The 21,628-nt window shown below is 36.0% G+C and overlaps 1 protein-coding gene across 10 annotated transcripts in view; it reads right to left on the bottom strand.

The window, feature by feature from the left end:
• RALGPS2 (Ral GEF with PH domain and SH3 binding motif 2) overlaps nt 1-21,628 on the bottom strand; it is a 128,034-nt gene that overhangs the window by 57,569 nt on the left and 48,837 nt on the right. For 7 of the 10 annotated variants that reach the window (XM_075038591.1, XM_075038598.1, XM_075038590.1 and 4 more), the window contains 5 exons: nt 20,474-20,557; nt 15,513-15,536; nt 11,203-11,292; nt 7,648-7,740; nt 3,285-3,411 (listed from right to left, as the gene is read on the bottom strand). In XM_075038591.1, the coding sequence (XP_074894692.1) occupies nt 3,285-3,411; nt 7,648-7,740; nt 11,203-11,292; nt 15,513-15,536; nt 20,474-20,557 (418 nt within the window). The remainder of the gene's footprint in view (nt 1-3,284; nt 3,412-7,647; nt 7,741-11,202; nt 11,293-15,512; nt 15,537-20,473; nt 20,558-21,628) is intronic. The other 3 variants (XM_075038600.1, XM_075038599.1, XM_075038596.1) reach the window with 1 other exon arrangement.

Below are 21,628 nucleotides of genomic sequence, written 5' to 3' on the forward strand. Positions count from 1 at the left end.
AATTGTTTCATTGTGCAATCTAAAATTAATCAGAACTCCATGATAAGACTCCCTTTGAGAATAGGTTTTTATTCTAAGGTGAAATATAACACATATACAGCTCCCATTTGTTTTGGCTGCTTTAGTTGGCCAGGTGATGCAACACTGGCCCCCATTGTGTAATGAGGACCTAAGGCTAAACATTATTATTGGTGTTGCATGACTCTTACCACTCACATTTAAGTTATTGAGTCCACACTGATGATGTGCTGCTCTCACTTGCATTTCTAGAGCTTTGGAATCACATCACACTTATTGCTGCAAGGAACTGAAAAATATTTTTATCACCCCCACCTCATTAAATGTGGAAAGACATCTTTATCTTGTCCACAGTGAGTGAGCTGTGGGAATAAGAAAACAGTCTGTACTTCTATGGCTCCATTCCCATTGCAAAGACTACACAAAAACACATTTAAGCATTATCTTCTAACGCTAGGATGGTCATGAAAAAAACTCCACACCAACATTCGATATTTGGTTGCATAAGGGTAAACCCAGCAACCTCTGAAGGGTAAAACAATTCACCCTTGAAATCGCAGCTGAAATTCCTTTATACACTCACTTTCCCTATGACCTTCCAAACAGGGTCCTTCACAACCAGTACCAGTATTTCTCCAGAGGGGATTTGCCATGGCAAATGTAACTGTGTGGCAGGCTTGATTCTCTGAAATCTTGTAAAGAGCATTTTAGAGGAGCACGGCAACTGCAGGATCTCTGCACCAACAGTGAAGAAAGCCTCACTCCACCCCTTCTTTTACAGTGAGAGGAAATGGACCTTATGATTAATCCCACTCTCCAGCACATGCCATGATCACAGTTTCAAACTGCAGACGTTTAGGCAGACTTTTCTACACATTTTAAACCAGGAGCAGCACTACTCCAGTATATGATTTTATACCAGAAGTAGCAGCAGAAAAAGATCCTTTCAGGAATTATAACCTATAGCTGGTAAGCTTAAAACAGTAAGTAAAACAAGCAACTTAAGTTACTTCTGTTCCATATGACTCTTACATTAGTAAAAATGCCTTGGGAAGGAAATTTTAGAAATAACACTCCTGCAAATCTACTCAGGTCTTACTGGAGATTAAAGCTTTGATGAAATGAGAAAAACTGGACTCAAGAGCCAATCTTCCAAGACGGATCCAGAGTTATCATGACTGTAGTTTCAAGGCAATTTTGTTCTTTTTGCCACTTATTTAAACCTTACAAAATTAATTTTAGAGCAAATGCACCACTGGGCATTTGCTATTCCTTTGGAGAATTAAAAAAGGCTTGAGGACATTCTTCACATCATTAGTAAGAATTGATATCATATGAAACCAGGTCACAACACATTCTTTAACTACAGCAGGTCACAGCAAAGAGCATTTCTAAGGAGAAAACAGGTATACATTTCACTTCAACAAACTATCAAGTCAAGCCCAAAGCTTATTCTAATGCAAAAGTTAGACAAGAAGTTGCCAATGTATCAAGGAAAACATCTGTAACTGAACAAAACTTAAAGCATTTTTTACCAACATTTCACTTTTTTTTTAATATACACTTGCACATAGCAAGGCAGTATTTTTGAAGTATCAGAAAAATACACCGTATCATAAAGATTTCTCTGTACAGCAGTAAGTATCAGAAGACCATAATAGCAAGGGTTAGAGTACCTTGAGATTTTAAAGTATCTGACAGCATGTTAGCTTGGGACTTTTATAATCGGCAAGAAAACAATTTGAGCCTGGCTTCATGTTTCAAAAATCATGGTATATAGGTAAAAAGCATCTGGAAAGCTAGAAACAGCATTTCAGAACCATATACAGTAAGTATATACTATACATGTACACATTATGAGAAAGCTACAAAATTACGTGTTTAATCACATAACATTATGTTTGGCTTTTTTGCCCCTTTTAATTCAGGCCTAGTTTTAACAGCTATGTCAACAAACAAGATAGCATGTGATAGTATGCCACACCAGCAATTTTCACACCTGCACTTCAGACAAAATACACTCATGCAGATTCTTCCATTCTAGGCACAATTACCAACATCTGAACGCTTGAAAACACAGGAAACCAACAGCTATTAAGATCATGTTGGAACAGATGATGTTTCTGGGAGGGATATAACAGGGAAGCAAAAAACAAAGACAGAATGAGGAACTCCATAGGACTATTTGTCATTAAAATTATCATTGGTTCTCCATAGCATATTATTTTCTGTTCAAGTATAAAGCATCTAAAATTCAATTTTGCAAAACCTGAATATGTGTATTTTAGAAGCATCATTCCAGATTCTAACATGAATGATAGTATTGTTGCTCACATCAAGCTATGAAGCAACTGAAATAATATTGTGACAGACACACAGATCACAGCATAAAGACGACCGTCAAGTTATTAATCATGATAAAGAGCCCAGCTGAGTAAAGGAAGTATGAAACTTCAGGAACAAAGAGATTACAGTTCAATAAGCCTGAGTGACCACAGGAGGTCATCTTGAATTTAGGTGTAAGAGCAACTCATATCTGAAAAAACATCAACTCTTTTTCTGGAAAAGGAAAAAAATGGGTAAACATTTCCTTAATTTTATGTGACTACTGACATCTTATGATATCAAAGCTACATTAAAAAAGTACACATCACTTTAAACAAACTAAATTGAGGCATTAAGTAACACTAGATTAGCTTGGCAACAAAACCAATACATATTAAACATATTTATCTAGTTTTCAGACACACAGGAATATAATTTACTCAGTTATTCCATAAAGCTGAATCAGTCATAACAACCCAGTTTCTCTTGTCACCTTAATATAATTAAAAGCAGCAATATCTCAAAATTTTAGCATGTTCCAAATCCTCAGGTCTACATTTATTTATCTCAGAGATTAGTGATTTATAGCTTCTCATAAATTAAAAGCCATCATTACTATAATAGTCAAGTACTTACCTCTAAGAGTGCTAGCAGGCATAACAATTTAAGTACTTCTCCAGAAGCCAATCAGTGCATCTATACAACATATGGGAAAATAATTTCCTAGAAAACTGATACTGTATGTAAAACCTGAAGTGTTTGTGAGGTTTAATGGGTATTTTCTTTCTGAAGCTAGTGAAGTGATTTCTTGCCATATACAGAGTATCCAGAATCAACTAGTGGCTATAAATTCTTTACTGAAGTATTGAAATAGTATCATGAATGCTCAAAAGATGGTGTTTATGTAATTAGTGTTTGTCACTAGAAATACTTCAACTTACCTAAATAGGGAATACAAGGAGTCATCTTCAAGCTGCTGATATAGTCTCTAAGCCTTTTGTAATTATCTTCTTTACTCATAACATACTCCAACTTTTCAAAGGTGGCTTTATCCTTCCGACTCAGTAACTAGGGAAAAAAAAAAAAAGGCAAAACCAGTTGAGCTTGTTTGATCATTATGATTTCTCTTTTACTCTTACAAGCATGGATTTCCACCTCCAACCCTCATTGTCGTTATTGGTTTGTTTTTTAAATACAACTGCTTCAAAATTATAGCATTTACTCCTTAAGGGTGAGTACTTGGAGAGTTTACAAAGAGAAGCAGCTATTTTGGCTGTTAAATTTAAACTATTCCTTTAAAAAGTTAACTAGGTAAAACTTTGGTGTCCTGGAGGTTCCCTCTGAAATAATACAGGTTACCAAAAGACTAATCTAGCTAACACACATCACAATTTCATGTGCTGTCCACATCCACAGTATTTAAAACCAGTAATTTATTCACTCTGATTATCTATAAGTTAACATTTCTTTGTCAGATACACTGAGAAATTTTATACTAAGCCAGCTTCAAAAAAAACCCAAATTCCAAAATATGTTCTTATTCTTGATTTGAGAGTTTGAGAGCTACCTCAACAAATAACTTTCCAAAGAGCAAAACAGTAAATATCTAAACTACAACTTTAAAAACAGTGAATGCAGATATACACATATCCAGGTACTTGAAGGTCTGGAAAAAAGTAAGGATTTCATCAATTTTTCTTTACAGAAGGCATTATGGACTTGAATACAGGTTGTGTATATTGTTCTGCCAACTAGCAATTTTACTGGTTCTTAAATATTACAGCAATTGCCACTTTGAATACAAAACTTAAGTCATGGATCTCCTTCATTGTCCATTCCTCCTCCCCCCCGCCCCTTCCTTTGACAGAATTAACTGCAACTAGGCTCTCTTTGTAAGACAGGGAAAGTAAGTTCAGATATTTTTAAAACATCTAGTTGAACTACTGCTGCAAAACCACCTTAAATGTTTTATTTCAATTCAGAATCAGAATTGAAAGAAGGGTGTGAAACGTTCCCGCTGAACATTTTGGCAGAAGACACAGTGTTCTAGTCCCAGTCACAATTGTTCCCCTGTAAGATATCCAATAGTGCAAAAATTATAAGGGTCAGATTGCTATATTTTTATGCATATTCCCTTTTCTCTTTCAGTTAAAGATCAACCTATGTGAACATGATAGAAGTGTCTCTTCTGTAAATTCACTATTGAAATAACTGCTCTTTTTACTCTACATTTCCTATATCCTAGTCTTCATTAGGATAGCTAACACACTGCCAAACTAAATGTTGGCTTTCAGAAGAAAGTCACTTTTTAAAAGTTAATTTTTTCCCAAGACATACTGATCTCTGACATTCCAGCAATTAATTACATCTTTAGCTTTGGTTCCAATATTCAGATGAACAGCATCTCATGTGCATTAGAACTGCACACATCTGCCAGTTCCAGGACAAGGAAACAGTAGACAGGCATGACTTCTTTCCAACCAGTGGAACACGACATTTATCTTTTGAAGTTTATCTCCTCCAAGATGGTTCCAGTTTAACCAGCCTAGATCAGCTTGCCTTTAATAATATTCTAAAATATTCTGCCACCATTTGTTGTCTGAAAGTAGTTTTGTAGTTTTGCAGACTGGAAGGTAAGACAAGACTAACAGATGAAGTAATGGCCTACATTCAGATTTGAATGAAATTAATTGTATTTTCCTCAAAACATGCTGATTCGCACAATCTTGTTCAAGTCTGATATATCATTTCAGGCTCTTTGAATAATCTCTAAGCAAGTTGGTCCTGTGTGACTTTCCCTTGTGCTCACGGTGCAATTCACATCATTAATGTAGAAAAGTACAGAAAAGCCAACAATATTAAAAGTGTTTCTGCAAGGGCAAGTAAGGACCCAGCTGTTATTTCTTCAGTTTTGGAGCTGCTTCTTTTTCTAAATAATTTTCCTTCCTCTGTCTCTTAGGCTCAAAGGATGCAAAGAACAGTCAAGACATGTATGTATGCAGAGACAATAAAAGCTAAGGATGATCATTTAGAGTAGCAGGAAAGGATTCAGAGCCTTCCAGACTGCTCTTTGCTTTCTAATTATAGTGTGCCAGCACTGAAGACAACCTTTTTGAAATGCAAGAAAGGAAAGATGATGTTTCAGGGTACTGGTAGAGAGGGGCAGGATTCACTCACCTAACTTCACATGTCTAATGATTATTTGCTTACATTGTCCAAGTCCTAGCTAGTCATCTAGACTTCCTTACATGAAATGGAGAGAAGTAGAATATTCTATTAACTTTCTTGGAAAGGTTCGTAATTCTTTTCAAGTTTCAAATGGGGCAAATCACGTATTAGAAGCATTTATTATTCTCCAGAGTTGAGAGGGTATGCAGGCAATGAGTGAAACAAATTTCAGATATATTCAGACATACCATCAGAAGACATGAACATCTTTTTTAGAAACATTAGATGACCAAGCAAATATTTAATGGCTCCTTTCAACTCTAGATTCCAACCATATAAGGTGATTTTATTTTTTTATTTTTTTTAGGAAGTGAATATACTTGCAGCTATTGTCCCGACTTCGTAAGTCGAGTTGATTGCAGGTTGCTGCAAACTATCTCAGAAACAGAGAAGAAATCTTTCCTTATTTAAGGTTTTGGAAGGTTACTGTGTAACTTAGTCAAATGACTTGGTGACTCGAATAACGGTTTAGTGTGCCTTTTCACGTGTCTTTTCTTGCTTTTAATATACAGAAGGCCAAAGGCTTGGAATTATTTCAGTTTATAAATTCTTGAACTTCCTAGAGAAAGACAACTGAATCAGCTTGCAGTGCACATTGCTAGGAGCTATCCTGTAACTTGAATTTGCAAAGGCTTATATAAGATGATAAAAATCACACACTCACTTGGGATTGTATGAGAAATTAAGTACCTGCAGAAATGTCGGAGAATTTACCTGGAATTTCAGAGCTTGGAAGAGGGGCAAACTTCAAAAACTGATACATATGCCAACAGCACACAAATAATCATCCTAAGAGCAAACTAGGACTTCTGGTTGACCAAGCAGGAAAAGAAACTGGGGACTAGCAGTTCTAAATGGTATAATCATGGTAGTAACTAATATGGTTATAGTTGACATTTGTTTCAAGTCATGCACCACCACCACCCCTCAAAAAAAAAATCAATTTGGCATCACAATAATGTAAAACTGTTGAGGCACCAATTCATCGACGTGACAAAACCAGAAGAACAGAAGTCCTCCTTGAGTTTATTTTGAAGTGTTAACTTCATTAAGATTTCCTTAGAGATATTTTTTTGTATTTTGAAACAATATCTTACTTAATTGTGCATTTTCAAAATGTGCCCAGAATTCTAGTATCTCAGCAGGAGTGAAATATATTCAATTTTGATAACATTTATCAACTGAACAACATTATCATTCAGTTAGGCAAAGAAACACTTTTTGTAACATAAGATGATGTACTGGCGTGTCTTCAGTGGAAGTTTTTAGCTCTTTTTAATGATCTATTTATATGGATCCCTCGCACAGGAGTATTTCAGTCAGCTGATTATTTCTATCACTTCAAAATGTCACAGTTCATCTGTTTATACAGCTGGATAACTACACAACCTATAGCTGAATCAAGCAGAGTGTTTTCTCAGCTCTGAGGTATCAATAAGCAAAGGTCATTCCTAATGTTCTTCTGATCAAGGATACAACTACACAAAAATAATATTAATTCCAGTGAAAAAACAGATGTCAAATAAAAATGTTTCCAAAGAACACCATTCTTGCATAACTGTACAAAAGCAGACCTACAAATATACTGTGTAACGCAGTTGCTTTAACTATGAAAATAATTCTGAAAACTCTGAGGCAAATTGCTAGATTCGGTTATCAGTCAGAGAAACTACAAGTCTCTTTATGGAAACTGAATCAAGAGTTTCTGGACATCTGCTCTCCATAGCAAAAAAAATTCCAACAGTATAAACCCCTGAATGATTAAAGTATGACCCACTTTGGCATTCGTAATTTTCCAGCAACTAAATACAAAATAGCTTCTGGCCAAATTAGAAGCCTCTGCATTTAGCAGAATCTGCAGGGAACTATTTTTCAAAGGAAAATATTTCTATGCCAGAATGGAAAAAAATTCAACAGGAAACCATAGACTTAAAAGGCACTGGAAACATTATATACACAGTACAAGAAGATTAAAAGTAGCTGTAATAATCACTGCATCCTTAAAAACAAGCTACAGAATGTTATATTTTCCTCAGAATAAATTAAAACCCCTCCATTGTCCTGCTGCTCACTTACCGCCCACGTTTTAGTCAGCCTGAAGATTGGAGCGCTCTGTAGGCCTGATACAACTGCCATAAGAGCATGCAGATTATTCAGCTCATACAGTTTCTGAGGACAGAAATATATACAATAACAATAAACAACATTCCAAGTGCTGTGAATAATGACTACAGAAAAACAACAATATAAAAATGAAGAAATCTTGCATGTTCTAAAATGAAGAGTTAGTTACAGTGAACTGCTATGCACCCACACCACTTTTACGGCACCTCCTAATTTTTTGTTATTGCATCTATACAGTTTTGGATTAGACTGTACCAGCCGTTTTCATAGTCCACAGAGAACCCTTCAAAAAAAAAATCTATATAGGCATACATCTTGGGACATATAATCAGAAGAGCCAGAAATTTTTGACGTTCAAACCCAACAAATTCCTCTCTCAGCATTCAACAGAATTTTAAAACAACATGCCAAAAAGGATAACCCAGTTGTGAATGATGTAATCATGGAAGTACTTAATACTGTAAATGCATCTGGCACTGCAGGTTTATGTAGCTACCAAGGCTCCATCAAAGCACCCAAAAAACATTGTTGCAGGATAAAATCAAGGAGGTAAATTACAAAAGCCACATATCTGGAGTACTTCTCTCACTGAAAGACAATTTTGGGGGTATGACAACTAAAACTAACTAGTGGAGAAGAACAATGAAATCAAAATTGAACACAGAAGACATCAGAGTAAAAGAATTTTCTTAAAAACTTTCTACAAAACACTGCGCATAAGTAGATTTTCTTACATATTTGGAATTTCCCTCCCTCTTTTTTTTTCCTTTCACTCTTGTCTCCAAAACCATCAGTCTGCCTTGGCCAGTTAACTACTGGTACTACTGTCATGAAAGCTTAAAAATGGTCCGGAAGAAAGTGCTATTCCTTAAGCTCTTCTGCAATATCAATTATTCTGATAGCTATGAGCAACCAGAGATCTAAACTACATTCAGGGATTTTTGGTGGAGAGCACACAAACTGAGGTTTTACCCCTAACAAAAAGACTTTGATAAAGAGAAATGGATACTCAATCACAGTACTGCAAATTCTGTTTATCCCATTTGGAAAATTCACCAAGGTAGGTTCAGATTCCAGCTAGAAACAATATAATCATATAAGGAACTCTTGCTATTCAAGAAATGGTGGAAATCTTTTTTCTTCCTTGAAACTCAGCTTACCCAGGTTTTCTTGATTAGGAGACCTTTCATGAGATAACAGGACAAAAAAATTAAACTAACTTGATTCTGAATAAATGCTGAATATCAGAGGAGGCCTTACATTTGGAAGGCCAAAAGTAATACTGCAAGGATGTTTTCTGGCTAACAGTTTTGGAGCAGGACAAATGATTCTCTCTCCTCTTAACACACTGGCAGAAAACTAACAGCCTTTTATAGAACAAAGTCCTCATAGGTATGACTCAGAAATGCCATATATAATGCTTACTGTCAGGTCACCCTAGTAGCAATTTCAGTCTGGGTGCCCAGAACCCTATGATTCCAGCACGTCTAGTGACGAACGAGAGTCTTTCCACACGTACTGAAGAAGTGTTTCCCTTTCCTAATCCTCTTTTGGGAGGATTCTTTAATAACCATGTGTAAAGGGCAATCAGTATTTTGTGGGGTGAGGTGGGGGGGTAGGGATATTTGTCATATACTATAGTCCTACTATTCTTCCAAATAGTACAACTGGTATTTGTCCCTCTGCTTACACAATAACCCTTCCCCGTCCCATGCCCAAACAAGGTAATAAAGTTCACTGTCCCAAAGGACTGTGTAGCTGATTAAAAAAAGTTCTTTCCTAGCTGCTACTAGCATTGAAACATAAGTCAAAACCAATCAGGATAGTCTGGGAACTTCAGCGGAATGCAACTATTAAGTCCAATTAGTTCATGCATAAAGCAATATAGCATAAGATACCATTAAAGGACTGCTAGCTATACAATAGATAGATAGTTGTCAGCACAAAGAATTCACTGTAGAGTGGATTTACAGCTTCTCTGAAGAAAAGTTAATTAGTGTGACCTCCAGCACCAAGCTGCTTTGATAATAGCTTTGGTGTAAATAGAGAATCCTTCAAATGGCACTAACTGCAGCAACTTCATGTTAGCAGCCATACGTAAGCAAAGCCAAGATAATAGGTACCATAAGTAAATTAACAGATATAAAAACACCCCACATAGAGTTTCTTGGGTTTTGTAATTGTGATTTTTACAACTCACAGGTATGCAAAGCTCAACTAACTAACTGTTAGAGCGCATAACTGTCTCAAAGCCAGTAGCATTTCAGCAGACACTGCTGTCTGCAGTCTACTGATGAGATCAGGCACGTTCAGGGTGCTGTGCCCAAAGCAGAGCCCACAACACCCAGCACTAGCAAGTCCCATCCAAGTACTAACCAAACCTGACGCCACTTGCCTTCCAAGATCAGTTCTCCACAATGACCACACAGGTGAACGTCCCCCCCTTCTATGGAGGGACATGGAACACGAGGCAAATTTTTGTATGTTTGTATTTCAACCAAAAAAACAAGAACCAATTTTTAAAGATACATGAGATGAAGATTAACTCACCAGATATGAAAGGACATTTAAGAGAGATCCTTAACAGTTGATCACCATAGCACGATTATTGAGCAAAGCCTGTGGAATCTTACAAAATTAGCTTGCTTTGCCCAAAATTTATAGTCAAATCCCTTAGAAATAAAGTATTACTTCATTAAAAATGTGCATATCAAGACAAAGAATGCATTTGCAAAATTAATACCAAGGTAATTAACAGAAATTTTGCATCTTTTTTTGCAGGTAACCTGAGGTGGTCACAGAAGTTAGCTGTAGTAACAGTCAGTCACCGTCTGACAGCAAAAACTTGAAAGACTTCCCTCTCCACACTACAATGAAGAAGTTTCATTCTGTTTGAAGGCCCAGGACTCTGGTCCATCTACATCTAAGTCAAGATTTTCTGACCCTTTTCTTATGAATGTCAGTCCTAAAGGCTTTCAGGAAGATATCACAAGATAAAAAGCTCTAAAATGTTTTCCAAGTTCAGGTATATTTTTGGAATGATATCTATTAAGTTGATATTATTCATGCCACAACTGGATAAAGAGATAACAGATCCTTTCCTTCCAATAGTAAAAACCAAGCAAACCATTTCTCTTCTGACTGATGCTGTTTGAACTGATTCTACACACAGCGCTTTGGTTTAACCAACATTAGAAAACACATCTGGTAAATTATATTATCTAATAAACAATATTTGAAATAAGGTATCTTTGCATGTCCTTAGTTAAGCTATTTTTTTGTAAACAAAGGCTTCCATTTCAGGACTTTGGTCTCTGAGTATTTCTGACAACTTTGTTACATGCATAAGCCAAACAGCTATTCATGTCAACAGATACAACCACAGCTAAAACAAGTATCAGATAAATATTTACCCATGTGTATTTTTGAACTGACCAACTTAAGTATAAGAACTTTCATCATGGTGAATCCCACAACCCCCTAACCCACCACCATCCAAATTCTTACCTTCGCAGTTTTAATATAGTGGCTCAAAACCTCAGCTCTTATTTTTAAAGTTTGTGCATGTAGAATCTCTCTAACAACCCAGAAGCTTACCTAAAAAGAAGAAAATTTGCCTTTTTAAAATACAGAGCTTCAACATTACATTTTTAACATTTTTATTTCATGAGTAATACATTAAAAGTCTCACAGCTTTCAACTTCCATCTATAAACTTGAATATATACTAGAAGACGCAAATGCTTATACTATAAAATCCCAACCAATATAACCCAGATGCTAATTAAAAAAAAAGCTTTCTTCACAGTGTTTTGCTCTGTTATTCTGCTCATTCTCACCCAAGATACCTTCTACCATTACATGGTCAAGCAGTTGCCTAAATCCAATTAATAAATCCAACTTATGTTTAGAATTGAATCTTTTATCTTGTTACTCTCTTCACCTTCCCCATTTCATAACTGGTAGCCATGTACTCCAGTATTTTGTTGGAGAGCACATGTTCTGGTGCCTGCTTTTCTCAGTGTGTGGGTGGCTAGAACTTGTCTTTAAAAAATGTGTCACATCCGTTAGATGTGTACAAAGACATTGGGATCTGTTTTTCTAATGAGGAAAACTCTTCTGCTGCCAGTACATCTCAAAAAAAAAAACCTCAGCAGAATCAGTTCTACACAATCTATGCAAACAGACCCGTTTTCAGGCTAAGTTTGAGGATGAGATCTCACAGACATAAAGCAAGTGGCAAAACTTTCAAACATCAAAGTTCTACCAAGAAAAGAAAATAATGACAAAATTTTATTAAGAGAATCTATGAAATGAAGGAATATAAAACCTAAAATTCAGTTATATCCTTTGGTTTTCCCTTTCCACAGCTTCAAAGGTGCACTATCCAATTCTCAGACAGGTTGAACAGCTTCAACTACAGTTCACTGTCACTTCCAAATTCAACACCTCTGAATAAACATAATAATCAGACCGATATCATCTGAACAAAACTGGAACATAAGGTAGGAAGCCTCCACTATAACCTAGAGTTTATAGTTTGTACTCTTATTGTTGGCTACGCCAATTTCCTGCTAATATACAGCACACTACCATAGTAATTTTTTAAGGTTTATAGGACTAACGTCACTGTTGTATAAAAATTGCTGTTATATTCAGTATGGTATGACGGATGGCTAATGCATTGCACAGTTAAACAAGTGCCTCATAAAAGCTATACTTTGAAAATGTCTTGTTAACATCTCTAAATTCTATCTAATCTTTTCTCTCCTCTGCTTCTCCCATGCCCTCTGCTCTCATACACTTTAGCACAAAGAAGAATGATAGAAAATAAACACCTTGGTAACTAAGATAACAGTAGCAAAGAATTAGCAAATGGTAACAAATTCTGTAGCTTTTATTCATGTATTCACTACAAGTTAGGAAAAAATGAACGATTAGCAAGATACAGCAGGACTGCTATTTACAAAACTACTGAAAACAGAGTATGAAAAAATGTATGCTCTCATACGTAAACATCTTTCAACCTGTCATACTGAGTGATGCTAAACTACTTCTTGTAAGCTAACATTGCATACGTATTCAGGTTCCTGCCCAAAATTTCAATTAAAAAAAAGAAATATCCTGTTTCACTTTGTACAGTATGATAGCTCTTTATACAGAATAGCACAAGATGATCTGCTCCTCCAAAATTACTAGATTTTCAGTGATGTTACAATGATCAGATGAGAACTAGAATGTCAAAACACAACAGCTCTTTGGAACCAGAAAATGGAAGAATTACAAAAAAACACCAAGAAACCCCACAAACATCTTGCATAAGAACTGCTTTCCTTTGGTCTGTTTGTCTAAGGCTGTATTAGCCAGGGAACACAGTTTTCTTCCTCCTTTTTTTTTTTTTTTTTTAAAAGCAAAGTATCTCCAGACAAACTGTTACCCTGACAAATAAAAAAAAAGGTTCTGTGCAAACAGCATTACTGTAAAATACAGAAGTACTGAATGCATAAATACTGATGTATTTGACAGTACTTCAAAATATCATCAAAAAAATAAACTTCAGTTTGATATTCTGCTGTAGCTTGAGAAAATCAACTTTTCCTTTGATTGATGAACAAGTTTCTAAGGAGATGCTTTCCCTTTGAAGATTAAGAGAATTAAAATTTTTAACATAAGATTTTTGTATCATAAAAAATCAGGTAGAGATAACACACATATTGCTGTGCCTTAAAATCCCAAATCTCTTCAGTCCCAAGTTAACAGAACTTCAATGAAAACAGGAGACTGTTTCCAGTAGGCCAGACTATGAAACACTTGCTCAAAATACAGAGCAATGCTCAATCATTTTCATAAGGATGACAAAACCCAAACAATTTACTATGTTGGCCCTGACTTCTATGAAACTTCATCAGTATCATAGTGACATAAGCACTGTGCCACACAAGAACTCTTGTTTACTCAAGGAAGCCTGGTTTCTTTCCCAGTCCCAGCCAGACTGAGTCTCAACACTTCCAAGCTCTTACACTAAAACCAAAACAAAACAAAATGCAAAACTTTCTTCAAAGCTTAGAGCCATCCAGTCCCTTCAATGACAGAGTAAGCAGGGGATAAAGAATTAAACACATTTAACCATTTCTACTCTAACCACCTCCACTCCTCTTTGATGTGTTTTTACTGGCATTAACATGGGGTTTTGTCTGGTCTTGTCTATTCACTGGTATCTTTAGCACCATAATCTAATGTATTCCAAATACTGAAAAATAAAGAATTTTAATAAACCCTTTTGTTTCAATAGGCCACTTTTTTATTTTATCCAGGTTTGTTCTTCATGTAAATCATAGACACTTGTTCCATACGTATTTTGTGGTTATTTTGCTTCAAGTCCTCTCACTGCATTTAATGTTATTATTTCTCACACTGTCACACCAATGTCAATCAGTTAGATGACCCACAGCCTTTGGGCATCAATGCCTTTGATACCAGTTCAAGACAGTATTTAACCCTTGACATATATCTGTGTATTGATATTCTTCCCTATTAAGGTCAACCTAGAAAAACATGCATAACTTTTGAACATATCTGTTCTTGAATCACAGGATAATTTAAAAAGCTTAAACTATGTTTCCCTTATCTGAAACACTAATTTTGTTATACTGGTTCTTTTAAGTTCATACTCATTGGTTCCAAAACCAATTGTGCTTTTTGTGCTAATTAGTAGATAGGCAAATTCAAGACTCTCTCTTTAATAGAGTTTCTGGATCATTCTTAAAAATATCTGTTAAAAACATTCTGACATGCTACACAAAAAGCAAGTAATGTAAAACAGGCAGTACTGACCTCGCATCATTACAGCTAAGGTAAAATCCCTGTCTTTGTTTTGTTTCCAAAGGAAGCACACTAACCTCTTCCCCACCCCATTTTTTTCATTTCTAATAAGCCTAATAAAATTTCGCTATCACAGTTTACTGCAACGCTACAATATTCAAGACAAACTTCCTCTCCTACATGTTTGCAATTAGTTTGAAAAAACCCCACCAAACCCCAAACCAAACAGTTTCACAGAGTCTGTAAAACAAAATTTGCCTTTCAAGTGGGATCTTCTGCTTTAAAATTGTTCCAGTATATTGAATCTAGTTGACAAGTTTCTCTAGTATTTTCTCTGTGGCAGCACAGTTCCACTCCCATTTAAATAAAAACCTCAAGAAATAGGTTAATACAGATAATCGTACAACCAGGAGAGCAACTATTACTTTTACATAAACTATGAAACATTTTCATATCAATGCTTAACAGCAATCTTAAAAAAATACACACTTCCTGTTTGAAATTTTTGATAAACACCTATTTTCAAAAGGTAGAGAACAATGGTTTAATAAGTAGACAAACTTGACAATTTTGCACTGACAGATTTACCAGTTACAACAGTAGTATGCAAGTATACAGCTAACTTTCAGAAGAAAGCTGAAAAAGGCAGAGATCAGAGTTTCAACAAAATTACGTAAAGAAATTAGATATTTAAGAACAACACTTAATAGTAGATGCGTAGATCTATGGAGTACCATGTAGCAATGTATTCTTCAAGAATAAAAGAATCCTGGCATAGAATGATTCAATTGATTTCTCTTCCTTGAACTCGATCTGTTTTTACAGGCACCACATATAATTATCACATAACTAATGCTGGAAATACACCACTTCATTCTCAGTGGACTGCAATCAACTGCACATAATCATTACTGTTTCCAAAATACTATCAGCAGATCAATATGCTGTTTGCTGCTGTGAGGCAGCTGTCAGTGATTTAATATTCTCTTTACTTACATAGTGAGAGCTGTTCATGGTTTTCTTTTGGCGAGTTGGGGGGAAAAATGAAAGAGCATAATTTAATGCATAATTTAAACACAGTGAAGTTTCAAAGGTTAACAAAAGTTTGATGAAATGTATTCATGCCTGATAAAGCCAAAAGTCGCAATGATTTTCCTCATTACTTATTTCAGGTCTAAGCATTAGAAACGCCCAGGTAAGTAGGGCAGGTGCCCAACAGGAACTACACTCTGCTGAGCAAGCACCTGGGGTGAGAACTGAATGCTGAGAAGGCAAACCAGGCAAGGAAGATGAATATTGCTTACTCTTATTCCCAGCTGCCACTGCCTACCCCATAGGAATTCTTGGGTTTCACTGCTCTTGAAGGATGGTGAATCTAAATGCAACATTACTATTGGAATGAGCAAGTCCTCCGCAATGACGCATTTAGAACTGCAAGCCCACAAGACACCAGAAGTTATCCAAAGTACTCTCAGTAAGTCAAAAGTTGAGGTACTAACGTGAATAGGAACCTGCAACTGAAACAATACTTGCCCCTTTTCCCTCCCCTCTCCAGTCCCACTATACGAAAGTAAGACTGATTACTTTCCTTGGTGCCAGAATAAAGGCTGATGCAAACTTCTTGGAAGAGCTTCTTGCAAATGGTATGTTCCTCAGCCACCAAAGCTGCATGCAGCAGTTTCTCAGAAAACTGGTTAGAGGCAAACTAACCCAGCATCTGAGCAGATATTATATAGCTGGACTTTTTTCCTTTTTATTACCTATTCTTTGACTTTCCAGGGCAGAGTTTCTCCTAGAGATGACACCTTAAAGAGAGCAGAAACAAACGAGAAAAAAGAAATAGGAAAGACGACCTAGAAGTGCCTTCAAATCTTTTAGCTTTCAATACTGTCCAAAAGACAGCCTAAGGACTGCAACATCTGAATGTGATGGTGCTGACAATGTGTAAAACAGAAAGAGAAGCTACTTGTCCTGTTCCAGGTGATTTAATGGTGAATTGCAAAGGCTTCGAGTACTTACTAGCTGCCTGTTAAAAAACAAAGAGACCTTTTTTCATTTCTTGGGAGATAATCAATGGATCAGAGCCCCTAACTGGCCTGTCTTGATTGCACTGGTGACTCCACAAAACTCACTGACACGGCAAAGACAGGCTTCTAGATCTTGCCAGTGTTCTTGTTTCAGGGGTGTCCCAAGGACAATTCAGGATTACTGGCAATGTATTTCTTTTAGACATTAAAAGCAGCAATAACAGGCATCCAGGGGAATCTTCTGTAGCAGACAATGCAATGTCTGAAACCCAGTAGGGAAATGAAAGCCAGGGACAGATCCTGTCAGATGGATAGGTCTTCACTGGAGCTTAAAGATGACAGAAAACAAAATTTTCAAGATATTAAGAAGGCTCTTAAGAAACCATTAGCAAAGATATTCTCAGTGAAGGAACCTGTCAGCTGACAGAGGGGCACATCCAACTTTTATGGCTGTAGAGAAAGCACGCAAATGGGGTGAGGCTTAATTGCAAACCTAAACTTTATGACAAGAAAATTTACAGCTATAGAATCATAGAATCATTTAGGTTGGAAAAGACCTTCAAGATAATCGAGTCCAAGCATCATCCATGCCCACTAAAACTATATTTGTGTACATAGCACTATATGGAATGTCAATACAATAACATCCCAAGAGAACCATAAACCACTTGTCATGACATCTATCTTAAAGCTAATATATTCTGTCTGTATGTTTATTGCTTTTCTAGCATTCCCCAAAAATAAGCTGCAGAAAGGAAGAGTTCATAAATAAGTCCTAGTCCCTTTCTGACTGCATCATTTCTAGCAAGGCCTTCAGATGCAAAGCCAAAGGGAAGGTAGTGGAGAGAGAAACAGTACAAGAAGTTCTATTGACTGGCTTTGAGCAGTTGGCCAAGTGCTGCATTTTATTCAAGGTTCTCCTTTACCATACTGAAAAAATATAGACAGCAACGTAGGTCTATTAGTCCACTGAAACACACTGAACAAGCTCAAAGACACTACAGTGCTTTGAGAGTCACCTAGTTTTATAATTTCTTTCAGATTGACCTGTCTTTCAATCAAAATAACAGTTCCTTGAAATGAAGCATATTAGAAAAAGGAAATTAAGACAGATGTTGATAGTCACTGGCTATTTCAACTATCTAACATGCACTCCAGTGTAATGAAAATATGTAAGGCTCCCTTCAGCAGCTACCAATGCTTTCCAGGAAAACAGGACTACCAACTATTAGAACAAATGTATTACTAAAAGGCAAGTATTTCTAGCGTCTTATTCTCCTTATTGTCTTTGTTGTATGCATATAGCCAGTTTTATACGGATTTTTATAAAAACTAAGCCTGACAAAAACAAGAATATCACCCATCAATTAATAATCCAGTGAACAGATTTGACAAATGTTCCACAGAGTAAAATACAGAAACATTCTTTACAAAACTTAAAATCTGAAACTGTCACAAAACCAAAAAGTCATTAAGATTAATAAAAATGGGAGACTTGAGATAGGGTTACAATAATAAACTAACAGGATTTTGCTGGCATGATGGAATTCCTATATGTTAATCTAAAAATACTGTTATTTAGAAGTTTTCTAAACACTATTTAACAACAGAGTTAGCATTTTAGCAACATTTAAGATCTTTAACAGCTACTTTTAAAGTACAGGTATCTCCTCCTGGCTCTGGCCAGCTGTACAAGGCAAACCTTCCTTCCCTCTATCCTTGTTGTGGTTTAACCGCAGCCAGCAACTAGGCACCACACAGCCACTTGCTCGCTCACTCCCCCCGCAGTGGGATGAGGAGGAGAATCGGGCAAAAAAAGTAAAACTTGTGGGTTGAGATAAGAATGATTTAATAACTGAAGTAAAATACTAATACTACTAATAATAGCAGCAATGAAAAGGAATATCATAATCAAAAAAATCCAAGAAAAAAAAAATAAGTGATGTACAATGCAATTGGTCACCATCCGCTGACCCATGCCCAAGCAGCAACCTGCGCCCCCCGCCCCCCCGCCAACTGCCCCCCAGTTTATATACTGAGCATGATGTCCCATGGTGGGAATATCCCTTTGGCTCGTTTGTGTCAGCTGTCCTGGCTATGCTCCCTCCCAGCTCCTCGTACACCTGCTTGCTGGCAGAGCATGGGAAACTGAAAAAATCCTTAAGTGCTACTTAGCAACAACTAAAACATCAGTGTGTTATCAACATTATTCTCACACTAAATCCAAAACACACTGTACCACCTACTAAGAAGAAAATTAACTCTATTCCAGCTGAAACCAGACAGTCCTTAACATATCTCACAGGTTAAATATCTTTAAACAGCAGTTTTGTAAGGACAAAAGGTCAGTTTGCAAACAGCTGATTGCTTATTCCCATGATAAAGTTTCCCCTCTTTCCTTCTTGCTACTAAGCATATTTTACCTATTCTTTAATATGTCTGAAGTTGACTTTGTTTAGCCAACTCATGCATTTCTTTAGTACGTTATACAATAACAAATGAGAAGTGAGGTCCTTGATAAGGTACACTGCCTAACATGGCCCTTACTACAAAAACATTTCAGAACATTCAGCAAAACAAAATGTTTCTTTGAAGAGATAACTTACACGAATAAACAATGTTGGAATCACTGGCATATCAGTCAGATTAGTGTAAAAAAGTATTAGTGTAAAAGTAGCCTCAGGCTGGATATATAGTCCAATAAAGAAGCAACTTCAAAAGCTAGATCAGGAAAATTTCAACTTAATGCAACCAAAAAAAACCCCAAACCCAAGAAAACCTACAGACAAAACACTGACAAAATCCAAACCCCCAACCCCCCAGATTTCAATAGATGGTATCATCAAAAGAAGTTTGTGGTGTAACTTTTCTCCTCTTGACTGAAATCAGGCAAGTATCCAAAAACTATGCCCAGACAACCTTCTAATGACTGAAATGCTTAAGAAATATTTTAAGTGTTGTCAATGAGAAGTAATAGGATTTAGTCATATCCTGAATGTGAGCAATAACGGGAAGTGAGAAAGTACACAACAATTGAGAGGACAAAAAAGACGACCTGAAAAGGTTAGACATTTGGTCTGAGTTTTAGATGATTAACAAAGACATCTATAGATCTGAGACTGGGCACAGAAGATAGGTCTGGAATAGACCTTCTAAGTTTGAGACCTTATTAAACATTTATAAGATGAGAGATGAAGGTAACAGAATTACTTAATCTGAAATATAAAATATGGCATTATATTAAAAAAAAGCATCATAGTTTTGAGATGGTCGGCTAACTACATAGCTGGAGCCCTACAGCTTTAATTATGGAGAAAGCTAAAATTCTGACCTTATTTTAAAAGTTGATTTTACACAGAGAAATTTTTAAGCAAGAAAGCCATAAGTTTCAAATACACAACCTGAAAAATTATGCCAAATGCAGAGTTAAAGAACAAGTTGTGTACAGTAAAATTCTTTGGAACTTCTAAAATTTACCCAGAATCACCTTAAAAAGGTAACTATAACTGATAAAAGGCTCATATTTCTAGGGACAAAAGATCTACGTGGAACAAAAGACACTCAGCTAACACAGAAAGAAACTACACCTAATTACTGCTTCAGAAATCCTGTATGGTAAGCCTTTAACCTGTAATGATGATTCTGTCTTTATGTGAAGGGCAGCCAGCATTTGGGGAAGGCAGGGGGAACCAAGCCCTTAATATTTTCCTGTTTCATCAATAACTGCTATTTAAAACAAAACCACAGATATTTCTTCAGTACTGTTTTGGTCTTTCTGTATATCCTGAAGATAAGGAATTCCTTATAGAAGATACTTTAAGTTTTCAAGTAATCAGCTGTAATCAGTAATAAAAGGGACATGCCAGAACACTTAATTCCCCACACTTTTTAAACGTGTATATGTAATGACACTGGAAAAAAATAACTCACATGATTGAATCTTCTGGTGAAAGCAACAGCATTTGGTGCAGAACTGTATTTCTCTCTTTTATTCCAGCCACAGCTTGCCAGCTCCTAGGAGAACAAGGATGAAATTATTTTTTTTTTTTAAATTAATGCATAACACATGTTCAGAGCCAAGAGCATATAAAGGAAACAGATCTTAAAAGTTTCAAAATAACAGAGGAATAATACATTGAAGTAATAAGTATAAAGTCACACTTCTTCTGATTTCTTCTGTAAATTGAGATTCCACAAGTGTCATTTCTGAATTCCTTTGAATGATTAGATTTTTACAATTAATCTTTTGTTATTAGGGACTTTTTTTTTTTAAAATTCAGCTCTTATAGAAACCAGTGAAATAATTCAAGATCCATTTTGTTACCACAGAAAATCTTGCTTTAAATGTGAATCTGAGCTAGGGAGAGCAGCGTATTCTTTTGTTTTTAATTGCTTTCTGAAGATATTTAAAGTCTACTGAGAAGATACACCTTAACTCAATCTAGACATGTCCCATTATTTTAACTTGACATGTCGCATTAAAGAAATACTAAGATTGTCATCTTTTGCAGCAACAATAAAAGAAACACTAATTCCAGTTTTCCATTCCAAAGGAGCCAGTTTTATTTTACATTGAACAACACTCAGCACTTAAGCAAATAGTTTTGTGGAGTAAAAGGGAGCAAGGGGACCTGCTTAAAACATAAAATATAATCATGTAGCTCCTATACTTAAGTCACCCTAAAAACTGTAGGCCTCAACAATCTAACAAATTAGAGTAATACTTTTTCAGGCTTTACAAATACCAAGTTACAATGCCTCTTACTTGTCTGTAAAACTTAGTCAGAAGTTGGGCAACTACATTATCTTTCTTGGTACTTACTACCACTTAATTTCAATAAAGCATTTTCAATTAAAAATCATAAAAACCTAAATGTACCAACGAGCTCTTCTATACGTGTACAATAGCATACAGAATAGATGCAAATATATACAGCATACAACCTATTCCACAGTGCTACCAAGAAAAATAATCAATACAGAGACAGCTTAATTATTAGAGTGCCATAATAGCAAAGTACAGCCTTTCATTTATTCATGCCTTCTTTCCACATCTTCCACTCTGAAGCGCTCCCAGTTTTATCA

Source organism: Buteo buteo, chromosome 10, assembly GCF_964188355.1.
Source record: "Buteo buteo chromosome 10, bButBut1.hap1.1, whole genome shotgun sequence".
In the NCBI taxonomy this organism is placed as follows: domain Eukaryota; kingdom Metazoa; phylum Chordata; class Aves; order Accipitriformes; family Accipitridae; genus Buteo; species Buteo buteo.